The sequence below is a fragment of the Sebastes umbrosus genome, chromosome 9, assembly GCF_015220745.1.
Source record: "Sebastes umbrosus isolate fSebUmb1 chromosome 9, fSebUmb1.pri, whole genome shotgun sequence".
Taxonomy (NCBI): Eukaryota; Metazoa; Chordata; class Actinopteri; order Perciformes; family Sebastidae; genus Sebastes; species Sebastes umbrosus.
Window position 1 is genome coordinate 26,008,076 of NC_051277.1, and position 12,744 is coordinate 26,020,819.

The following is a 12,744-nucleotide window of genomic DNA, read 5'->3' on the forward strand; positions in this document are numbered from 1 at the left end:
CTCTGCTGGACACAGCTCACACTTTAGCAATAACATGAATCACTCAAGACTAAAGTTAAGTTGATACTCACACACTTTAATAGGCTGCTCTGTCAAAAAGTAAGCACAACTACAAGCCAAATATACCTTTATGTATAGGCCTAACAGGCAAGAATACTTAATTACACTTTTCTTAAGTATATCTTGATCAAAAGATTAAGTGCAAGTAGACCTGTAAGCCAAGTATACTTAGACTTTTCTGTATACTTGTCAGTAAAAGAAAAGTATACTTAGACTCTTCTGTATATTTGTCAGTGTGAGCCAAGTTTACTTAGACTTTTCTGTGTACTTGTCAGTATAAGCCAAGTATACTTAGACTTTTCTGTATATTTGTCAGTATGAGCCAAGTATACTTATGTATACTTTTGTTAAGTATACCTCTGATGAGTTCTTAAAAAGTAAACTGAAAGTATACTTTATTATTTTAAGTTTAAAAGAAGTATACTAATAGCACACTTGAATAAACTTATTTTTGGTATTGTGTGTCAACAATAACTCTATATTAGGAGTTTTCGTCCTCCTAGGTCGGTCGTTTCTTTTGCATCAGTGTCAAAGCAGCTTTTTCTCAGCAATGACTGTGGTGTTATGTGATGTGGTCATTTCACAGATTCTAGAGAAAACAGTTTACTCACAAGATAATCCTCTTTGATTTCCCACTTCCTCAGTGACAAATATGTGTGATGCAAGAATGATTGTAGAGGCCGATAAGCTACCGCCATCGTGTACTGCCTATAATAACCGTGCTACGTTTGTAGCTTCCGTCTTATCAGTTTGACCAGCGTTTGACACAGAAAATGCCTTCGTGTGTGTGTATTATCTGATCAGTAGCTAGCTGAGTAACTGGGTGGACGGCAGCCATTAAACAAGTTAAGCTGGAGCTGTTTCCATTCATTAGAAAAACAAAATCTCGCTACTGAACCATCCCAGTTGGTGTTTAATGCTCGGAACCCGTTTTTACTGTGCAAATGAGACACTTCGGAAAAATGTAAACAGACATTTATGAGCTATTGGTCAGCAAGAGATAGATATGCAAACAGAACACATCTTGAAACACACATTAGAGCAACATTGAATAAAATCCTACTTAAGATGACGCCGTGTGCAATTCAATGCTGCATTTGTCAGTGTCATATTTCATTTCAACATCTTATCTTGGGCTGTCTGCCAGAGACTGCAGGATGAGGGCATGTTGACAATATGAAGCCGACCATATCTCTCTCTGTGAAGATGTGAGAGCAGCTTATTTCACAAGCATCTCAAATGTAAACTGAGGAAACCTTTGATTGAGAATTCTACATAAAGCCACGTTTCGCAATATATCTATGGGCCAACTGTAACATATGCATCATACTACACGTTTTTAATACATGTATCCTGTTTGTAAGCTGATGCATTTCCTGGAACGGCCTCTTCTTTAAAGGGATAGTTTGTGTGTTTTGAAGTACGGTTGTATGAGGTACTTATCCATAGTCAGTGTATTACCTACAGTAGATGACGGTTGAGTTTGAAGAAACCACAGGAGTACCAGCATGGGAGCAAAGCAATGTACTGTAATTGTCATTTGTAGCCACAGGGGCCATTGTTCATAAAGTTACATAGTCTTGATTTAAGGCCCATATAAATATGTCTTACTCAGAATATCTATACACATTAATATAGTTTTATTACATAAATTAAATAGAATAAAAATGTCAATGAATATTATACAGTCAAGTCTTTTAATGAAAGGAGCTCTTTCTCCTCTGTGGTCTGCTATTGAGGACGGCATAATGCAGACATAAATTCACCAGCCATAATGTCCTCCTCAGGTAGGAGGAGAAAGCTGGATGGGAGGGAGGAGGAGAGGAACTTTGTGAAGAGAAATAAGTCTGAGGTCCGGAGGACTGCAAAAGTTTGGAGTGGAGCGAGAACAACAGTTCCAGCAGCACAAGCATCCAGACCAGGCTGCAGCCGAGCTGAGCCCAGTGAGACGTCCTGAACCTCCGAGTCTGCTGAGGCCAGCGCGACACCAGCGTGGCCTCCAGTCCCAGCAGCCCCAGCAGGAGCAGAGAGGCCAGGTGGTGAGCATCAAGCAGCTGCTGACAGAGCACGCTCACAGCCTCCCTCCACCAAACTGATCCCCCTTCCTCCGTCCACCACGCCAGCGTCGCTCCCAGCTGAAGCATCCAGCGCAGGAGCACGAGACCGTCCGTGAGAGCCAGCCGACCCAGGAGCACAGTGGAGGGCTTGGTGGAGATGTGAGGGGAGCGTAGCAGCAACAGGGCCTGCAGGCTGAACACGCAGCCCACCAGCAGGGGGAGGCCTGCCGTGTGGGGGAACAGCAGCACCGTCACCAGCTTCAGCAGCAAGAACCGACGCAGGCATCCTCTAGAGGCTGGGAGCACTCCTTCTTCTGTGGCTGAACCAGGCCAGCACCAACAGCTCATCTCCCAGACTGACATCAAAACTTGGTTTGATCTGCAGAGAGTTCAACACACAGAGGTAAGTTCTTTATGATGCTTCTATCTTGTTTCGGAAAGTATAAATTTTCAGCATGTCTCCACCCATTCAAAGGTGCAAACACACACACACACTGGTGGTGTTTTATTTCCGCCACATGACCCCCTTTACAACTCTCTCCTTTTGTTATGACTAAGCCACAGTGTTGTGTAAGTAGGCAGAGGCCCGGGCACGCAAACATGCCATCAATGGATTCTTCGGTTTCATAGGCAGCATTTACGACTGAGGTTAAACCTCACCTGGCATCATCTGAGCCAAGTTCCATTGAAAAAACATTCATGCGGCACGCATTTCATTTCATTTGAAAATAAAGGAGCCCCATAAGAAGCATACGGCACACTATGACACTCGGGAAAGAAAGTATGATTCAGTTTATGGATAGCAACATGTAAAAACACTCAGGAAAGTGTACTTTATATCAGGCAACATGTTGTATAACATTGACATTTCATTGAATTCAGCCACTAGATGTCCCATTCTCCCTCCCCGGTTCCATTGCATTTACTTCACAACAAGTCGTTGACAGGCACTTACCATCAATCTCAGCCATTTATCCCTTTTTTTCCAGCCTAACTGACGACAGTGATACCACGTGATACCATTGTTATACTATTTCCTCCTAATATCTAAAGGGGTTTTTTCGTATCTGACACTTCATAGTTCAACAGTGGATTCCACGGATATTTGTTTGTGTGGGACTCACCTGTGTACTGGCAGGAAGATGATATCGAAATTCATTGTCCTGTTTCACCGGGATGTGGTCTGAAAGCTTACTTTACATCCATGCCAGGCCCTCTCTTCAAACAGGCTGAATGAGAGTGTGTCTGTCTCTCTTCTCTTTATCTACACCGGTTGCTTCAACTCAACTAGTCCATAAATGTCATCATGTCTCGTCTGGAGGAGAGCCAGACTGACTCATGTCGATGGAGAACCTGTGCCCGAGGGGCTTTCGTTAATGCCTGACACCAACTTGTACGTTTTCCCCAAGCAACACAGAGCCAAAAAAGGAGCTTTGAATAGGAGAGTTGGTGCCAAGGAGGGAGTTGCCAAGATGCCTTGCATACATTCAGTTAAAGCAGCAGTTGGTAAAAATGGAGCAAAGATGATTAAAAAAAGTTATTTTTTATAAAACGGTCACTATATCCCGACAGTAGTGCATGAGACAGGTAATCTGAAAAAAATCATGTGCCCCTGTGTCCTCCAGTGCTCCTAATGGCATCTGCAAGATTTCACATACCGGAGGAAAACAACCAATCAGAGCCGAGCTGGAGCTTTGCTGTCCTCGGATGAGGAAATACCGCCCACCGCCCACCAGCCGGAGCAAACTTTCTCATTTTACAGCTAAACAGTACACTACAAGATGTTTCTGAAAACATTCGAGGAGAGAAATAGACATTATAGTAACAGAATATTGATTCATATTTGATCAGTTCTGCCTAGTTTGACCGCTTGATCGGAGTTTGCGAGTGATTGACAGCTGCCTCCGTTGAATAAACAGTCAATAGGAACGCTCTCTCTCTGAAATAACCTGGTGGAGAAGTCTAGTTTTCTCTCAGAACACTTAAATTACAATATGCAAAAAGGTTATTATGGAATTTTTACCCAATGATGCCAAAAATATTCTGCCAGTTTAAGGAAATGCTGGTGAAGAAGCTTTCATACCGACTAATATAAACAACTATATAGCTCATTTTTAATACAGAGGGAATGTAATAAATCTTTCCACAGCTAATCCTGAGTGATTTACGTGCTGTGACAGTGTAACAACCCACATGTGTTGGTGTGGTGAAACACACAACCGTATCCACAGCAACCAGGGTGTGATCTCCGTGATGATGTGACTCTCCCCTAAACTGACTAATCACTCGTCTCACTCTGGCGTTACATTTTGCATTGCTTAATTCATCAGAACTTCTCTGATGGTTGACTGGGAACAGGTGGTCTTAGGTTGGGTTTAGGTTAAGGTTAGGTGTGTAGGCATACAACTTTACAAAAACACATCATATGAATAAGGATAGTATATTTACAAATGATTAGATAACTTTCCCCATGTGATTAGTGAATCCGCCCATATCATTTATGTGGACTATGCCCATGATGCCTCACATCACTACTACATGCACTGAAAGCAGACACTGATGACTTAATATACAACTGTTGAAAGATTTAAAGATTGCCTTATGACTCACAAACCGATCGGTGACAGACAGCTTCCACTAAAATAAACTAAAGGCCTCATAAAATGGTGAGTGCTTCATAGAGAGCTCATCATCAGATAAACCATGATGGGAAACTTCCTAAAGAGATACCCTCTCAGGGGAGATAAGTGTGTTTCTCCTTGTTCCATTTAACACACCTTTGTGTCATCCATGCTGGATAGGTGTTCATCTAAACAAGGCCGGAAGCCTTTGGTGAATGGAAGTAAGAAACTGTACAGCAAACCTCACAAAACCACCCGAATTGGCAAAGGATCATTTAAGTATACTTTATCTTTCACGGGGCCGGCATAAGGCATAGGCCATATTGGCGGTTGCCTAGGGCGCCACCTTCTGGGGGGCTGGTCGCCCTCTAAAAATAAATAAATAAATAAACCTTTTTTTTTTTTTTTAAATGCTGGTGGGTGTCCTTCTTCATTTTCTGCATTGAGGTAACACATAAACAAATATGTAAATAAATAAATAAATACATTTTTAACCTCTGTAACTCTCTTCCTCACACTTTTTCATAGTATTATTATTTGTTGATAAAAGTGTAAATTGTAGTGAAACTGTCTAAACGCTTTTACGCCAACAATATCAGGGACCAATTATTTATTTATATTAAAATAAATACAGTTATTTATAAACAATAAAAATTGTAATTTTTGTTTTAAAACCATTGTGATGTCTGATGTGTGTTGCTGTTTACAGGGCCAGGGTTAAGGTCCTCGGGGGTTGAACCCTAACCCTAGAGCAGCCTATCACCTATGGTGGTGGTGGGGGGGTGGCATCAAAATGACAAGAGCCGGCCTTGACCTTTCCATGTGCAGAGATACTGCACAATAACTGAATTGTTGCTTTAAATCTTTATTATTGTTTTGGTAAAATTAACCAATAAAGTGCTATTCTATTATATGTAACATTAACTTTGCACATACGTAGTACAAGGTTTCTGAACAGTTATGCTGTTTCCACTGACCTGAATGTTTAAAACAATATCTTTACATCAGCTAACAGACAATCGGAACTCTTGCACGTACGATGTCAGCAAATAGGAAACCACAGTAGTGTATGTTTTTTCCTCGAGTCTTCTGGCAGGTGCTTTCTCTGAGAACTGTGTGACACACTCAAAACACCACACTGTTGAGATAAACGGTAAGTTTCTGCGATTATGTGACCTACATAAACATCCTAGTCTGCAGGGTATTATCAGCTCCATCAGAACTACAGAAAGGACCTTTTGAATTATAATAGATCTCAGTGTAAGCAGACCACCCTGATGTTAATAATCTTTTTTTTTAACTCAGCTCCATATATCTGTCGGACAAATGAACTTGACTAAACAGAGGCGAACAGTGTTGGGGAGGTTAACAACTTCTCAGGAGTGTAAAAATATCCAAGTTGGGAAATTAATTGCACGGTGATTATGAGATTTGTGGCTCAAGGGAAACAGCTGCTCTCACTTCCATGAAAGGAGCTGCAGCCAAGGCAGAGGAGCTGCTGGGTCCAGCTCAACTATGCAGGGTATCTGTATCCAGTAAACAGAACTTAAAACGTTACCTAAACAATAGCATAGGCGGTTTGTCAGTTCCATCCAAAATGACTTACAGTAAGAGTGCTTTCTGATCTAAATGTATTACCTGTATGGTTAAGATTAGGGCTGTCAGTTAATTAAAATACTTAATCGAGATTAATCGCATGATTTTCCATAATTAATTGTGATTAATAGCAAATAAATCACATTTTTTATCTCTTCAAAATGTACCTTAAAGGGAGTTTCGTCAAGTATTTAATACTCTTATCAACATGGGAGTGGGCAAATATGCTTGCTTTATGCAAATGTATGTATATATTTATTATTGGAAATCAGTTAACAACAAAAAACAATGCCAAATATTGTCCAGAAATCCTCACAGGTAATGCATTTAGCATAAAACATATGCTTAAATCACACCATGGCAAACTCAAGCCCAACAGGCAACAACAGCTGTCAGTGTGTCAGTGTGCTGACCTGACTATGACTTGCCCGAAACTGCATGTGATTATCATAAAGTGAGCATGTATGTAAAGGGGAGACTCGTGGGTACCCATAGAACCCGTTTTCATTCACATATCTTGAGGTCAGAGGTCAAAGGACCCCTTTGAAAAAGACCATGACAGTTTTTCCTTGCCAAAATTTAGCTGAAGTTTGGAGCGTTATAATCTTCCCGACAAGTTTGTGTGTGTGTTTTGTAGTTTCATATGATACCAGTATCTTCACTCTAGCTTTAAAATTGAGCCCGCTACAACCTAGAAATCGCAAGTTGCGTTAATGCGTTAAAAAAATGAGTGGCGTTAAAACTAATTTGTGTTATCGCGTTAACTTTGACAGCCCTAGTTAACATACGTTAGGTAAAGAAAACGCAGTTTCATACACAGTTAGCTACTAGCTTCTGCACATAATGGAGCGTTTAACTACTAAAGAGCTGGAAATTCCCCTCAGGGCTGAAGAGAGGCCAAAAAGAAAGTGAATATTGGACTTACATTCTTCAGGCGCAAACAACACCAAGTGAATGCTAATGTTGCCCCAAATTTTCTGGATGAGTTAAAAATACAGAATTTGGAATTTAGTGGTGTGGTTGCAAATTGTAACCTACTGAGTACCCACCCGCTCACTCCTCCCTTCCAAGATTGCGATAACGTGAGCCGCCAAGTGCAAAACCATGGTTACACCGTTCGCCTCGCTCAGAGGTTGTCCTTTCCATAATAACACTACTTTAGGAGCAACGGAAGTCAGACGGCGGCTGGCGGCTCACGTTATCGCAGTTTCACAAGTGTATCAGAGAACTAGGGTGGCCTTCAGGGAATGTAAATACACGAAAGGCTCTATCTAGAGCCAGTGTTTGGTTTGTCTGTTCTGGGCCACTGTAGAAACATGGCGGAGCAACATGGCGGACTCCTTGAAGTGGACCCGCTCCCTATGCAGATATGAAGGGCTCATTCTGAGCTAATGGCACAACTATTCCTAGTTTCAGGTGATTATCCACCAATGAAAACATAGTTATGAATATATTCAATTTCTGCTAATATCTAGTTCACACTGCACAACTTTAGCCCTGATTTTCCGCTCTCCAAGAGTGTTTGGAGCTCCCTGGCAAAAGCCAGAAGCAAATCGGCATTGGTTCCTCGCACATCGGCAATCGAGCATCATGTGTGAACTGCTCAAAGACACGAGCCGAGAGACTCGCCGATGCCACACAGACACACGAGCTACAACCAATGAGAGCGCAAGACACGGGTTGAGAGGAAACCTGGGGGAGGAAGGGTCACTTGTAACAATAGCAACTTACTGGAAACACGCTATTTTATGAAAACATGTGCCAACAACAACATTAGCAATGTAAGCAGTGTTAGCAGTCTTGCGTATGGTATCACATCATTTACCATGTATTTTTCGCTTGTGTTTTTGTGACAAAACGTTATTTGGAGATGTCATCTGGGATCTTGAAGTGTGTGACCCCCTGCCACCGATCACTCATATAGTATGAAAACCATAACGACTAAAGACGATTAAAGACTCCCCATTACAAGACCACAAGTTGCCTAGTGCGAACAGTACAGCTAGCTGACGACTTTGAAAGTCGTGTAGTGTGAACTTGGCTTGTTAGATCCCCCGAAATGTTACAAACTCAATTAATGCAGATTTAAATTAAGCTGAGGCAACCAAAACAGCTTGGTTAAGGTTATGGAACGATCGTGGTCATGATTAAGTTTTGGGGGAGATTGTGTTCGTGTTTACAAGAAACCAATGTTGCTGTCAGTAGGAGATAGCATGCAAACCACAGTCTCTGGAAGTCACACACTTGTTATCCATCATGGCCTCCTCTTTAAGAGGGTTTGCAGCAGCATTAAGGAGGAACCATGTTCCCTTCCTGTTATCATAATATGGAAAGGTCACTTATCAGTGCCAGTTGCCACTGTTGGCAGGTGCAGTGCAGGGCCAGCCCAGTCTATCTAGGAATTACATCCATATTGACCAATTCTGACCAATTTGCTCAGCCCCATTCATCGTCTAACATCTGTACCCATCTTGGAACAGCCAACCAACAAACCAGAAGGAATCCTCAAAGCACGGACATGATCCCTCACCAGCTTCCCACTGCCAGTAGTTCTTTCTCGCAGCAGATATTTGACTTGACATGCTTCAACAGCAAGTGTTAAATTCCATGTCAGTGCGCTTCTTCTATTGTGCGTTTATTGTGTTTGCTCCCTGGCACACCTACATGGAATGGAGCCATTATTTGCTATAACTGTTTACCATGGAAAAAAGAATCACTCTCTTCCCCTTTAATAATCAGTAGCAAATGCCCTGGAAATGCAGATGTGAGCGAGTAAACAAAAACAGTATGAGCAAACAGGCCATTTTGGTCAGTTACTGTACTGTAAAATCTGCCTGTAAAAAAGGAGCACATAGATAAAACCCACAAACAAATACAAACTGCATGATGCCCGGGTTGATGCACTTAGTCTATTAAGCATTTAGACTTCCCACCCACATTATTGGATTTTGCAGATCACTGCAATCACGATCCACAAAGCAACTACAACAGCTTATGAAACTGCACTCAACTCAACCACCATTTGTTGTCTACCACCTGCAGATGATGCAGACAGGCAGCATTCTTAGCTGTAATCTGTGCTCCTATATTTGAATTAGCTGCGAGGAATACTACACCCATATTCAAAATTCACACGTTATTCCTATGATCAAAGATAGTCCAAAAAATATTAGTAAACATGAACAACTCTCTCCCAAATCAAAAAACTAGAGAGCTAAAACTCAAATTTGTGATGTCATAGGGTATAAAGTGTGGAGCTGCTCCATAGACAATGAATAGGGAGAGATGTTCTAGATGACACTGAGAGCACCCAGGGGGATGATCTGAGTATATGGGAACATTTTCTGTTTCACAACTGAGAACACAACAATAGAATAAAGATCATTTGGGTATAAAAAAGAAAACAAACATTCTGTGGGTAGCAGATTTTGGGCCTGATTCCCCCCTCCCGACAATCGTAAGCAAAGCCACGATTTTTTGATGGTTCTTACAGAGCAACTCCAGACTTTATACTTGATGACATCACAAGTTTGAGACTTACGTCTCTGGTTTCTTGCTTTGAGAGAGAGTAGCTCATGTTCACAAATATTGATTGAACTTTCCTAGGCCATGAAAATAACATATTGGAATTCGTAATTCAGGTTGTGTTCCCCTTTAAGTTTTTGATGAATGCAAGTTATACACAGAAAATGTACTATGTGTGTGGGGAAATAAAAGCTTTGTTGTTCTGGGCCACTTCATAGAACTTAAGATGGAATTACCAGAAACTACAGATGCACTTTCAACATCTCTCAGAGGGGTCAAAACACTTATCGCAGCTTTCTGCCCCTGCTATTTTTCTATGCGGTGCACTTAATGCACTATCGGGCTAATAGAGTAATAATTCTCTGACTACGTAAAGTCAGTTGTGTTGATACAGACGACTCCCTGAGTGCAAGTGGGGTTGACTTTGCTCATGCCTAACCACTAAATGAGTTACAGATGAATTATCCTGCCCTTCCACCACACAGGCCTTTCAGCTGCAAAAATGAGTTTGCCCATTTCCACCGCAGTATCCGCAGTCCATTTACTATCTGTAAATCACACTCATTAGCAACATACAAAGGAAATGCTGCAGAATAAACAAGAGTCTTTCATCATCGGTCAACAGGAGTTGCGTTTGTTGATCCCATACACCAGTTTTTTTTTGTTTCACTGTTTAATTCACTGGAAGTGAGCCCAATGTGAGTAAGAGACATAAGAGTGACTATTCTAATCATAGGTTTCACTTCCTCTACGGTTATCTCCTCAACTGTAGTTCACAACTATAGAATTCTGGTCTTAATCAGATCTAACAACCAAAATATTTTTAGTTTTTTAGTTTTTAGTTTTAGTTTTTAGTTCCCTTAAACCTGCAGAAGGCAGAATGTTTTTGGCATCACTGGACAAAAATTGAAAACTGCACTTCTGCACGTCCTCATGACTCTGTTTTCAGTAGTGATGTTACTTGCTGTGCCGCGGCTTCGGAGCGTATCGAGGCTTGTATAGTTTTAGACCAATGACGTCATTGATGACGTCCGAAGCCTCGCTGCTCGGCCTTACCTCTGACTGGTTCCAGAAGTGGTTCAGATCTTCACCGATCTTCACCTCTTAAACCAATGCCACTTTTAAGAAGTGACACGTATCGTTTTAGACCAATGACGTCATTGATGACGTCCGAAGCCTCGCTGCCCGGTCTTACCGCTGACTGGTTCAGGAAGTGGTTCAGATCTTCACCGATCTTCACTGGTTAAACCAATGCCACTTTTAAGAAGTGACACAGAACACTAATATTACCCCTCCTGCCATTATTATATTATATTACACTACACTACAATACAATTATTGACCAAAGGATTGGTTTACACACATAAGATGCATTCCTCACAAAACAATTACAGTTTATTATACATGTATGTTATATACTCATAATATACTTACTAGAAAATAGACATTATATTATATATTATATAGATATAAATGGATTACATGGTAATATATTTTTTTTCATTGTTTATAGTCATTCCCAACAGCCTTTACTGGCGCAAAGTACAGTATATCACAGATCACATGGTTAAGATCATATCTGCCTGTTTTACACTCTTTGACCACCAGGTGGTTTCGTGTTCACATGAAGCCTCGAGAAATTAACCCTTTTCCGAACCAATTTGCTGGAAAGCTTCAATACTTCATGAAGCTTCAGCTAGCCATCCCTAGTTTTCAGGCTTTAAAAAATCGAGCCTGTGACGGGAGACTTTGGCCAATCACAGGTCATTTCAGAGAGAGGGAGAGCGTTCCTATTGAGCGTTCATTCAACGGAGTCGGCTGTCAATCACTCGCGAACTTCGATCAAACGGTCAAACTAGTCATCGCTGATCAAATATGAATCAATATTCTGTTACTGTAATGACTATTTCTCACCTCAAATGTTTTAAGAAACATCTTGTAGTGTACTGTTTAGCTGTAAAATGAGAAAGTTTGCTCCGGCTGGTGGGCTGTGCTTGGTATTTCCTCAACTGATCTCAACATGGCTGCCGGGTCACAAACTTTCTTCTTTGATCAGCTCTGCCTAGTTTGATCTTTTGATCGGAGTTCGCGAGTGATTGGCAGCTGCTCAGAGAAGGCAAGGCTCCAGCTCGGCTCTGATTGGTTGTTTTCCTCCGGTCTGTGAAATCTTGCAGATGCCATTAGGAGCACCGGAGGACACAGAAGCACATGATTTTTTTCAGATTACCTGTCTCATGCACTATTGTCAGGATATAGTGACCGTTTTATAAAAATATATATCATATTTGCTCCAATTTTACCTACTGCTGCTTTAACTGAATGCATGCAAGGCATCTTGGCAACTCCCTCGTTGGCACCAACTCTGCTCCTTGTTTGGCTCCATGTTGCTTGGGAAAACATACAGGTTTAGACTTTTCAAAATCATGTTTGTTCCAATTCTACCCACTGCTGCTTTAAGAGAAATCTTATCACATGGGGGTCTGTGACCTAATGTGACAAGGGTCCTCGACACAAAAAAGGTTGAGAACAACTGCCATAGACTAAAGGTACGAGATCGTCGACGAGTACTTCTTTGGTTCCAGGATGCACATACAGTTAGGGGAAAAGGTCAGACGAGCTAACACAAGGAAACAAACCAAACAGAAATATGAAAACATACATGATGTGTTTGCGGACAAATGGCAGATTAAGTATGTTCAGGACAGAGACAGGTCTTGTAGGTGTCTGCAAAATCAATAGTAAGGGTATGGCTAAGGTGAATTCAGGCTGAAATGGAATAAGATTAATGATGTCCAAGTCAACATATCAACAAGAGCACAACTTTTAGAGTTAATGCACTGCCTCTTTTACCCTCAGTTCTTTGTCATTTACTGTAAATATGTGGC

At 41.3% G+C, this 12,744-nt stretch overlaps 1 protein-coding gene across 1 annotated transcript; it reads right to left on the reverse strand.

Annotated features, from left to right (window-relative positions):
* Window positions 1-898: 898 nt before the first annotated feature.
* Window positions 899-3,849, reverse strand: LOC119494632. The gene is made up of 2 exons (XM_037780649.1): window positions 3,242-3,849; window positions 899-2,496 (listed from the first exon to the last, which is right to left on the reverse strand). Exons 1-2 carry the CDS (start codon window positions 3,274-3,276, stop codon window positions 1,758-1,760), a joined length of 774 nt encoding a protein of 257 aa, XP_037636577.1. The 5' UTR covers window positions 3,277-3,849; the 3' UTR covers window positions 899-1,757.
* Window positions 3,850-12,744: the final 8,895 nt, after the last annotated feature.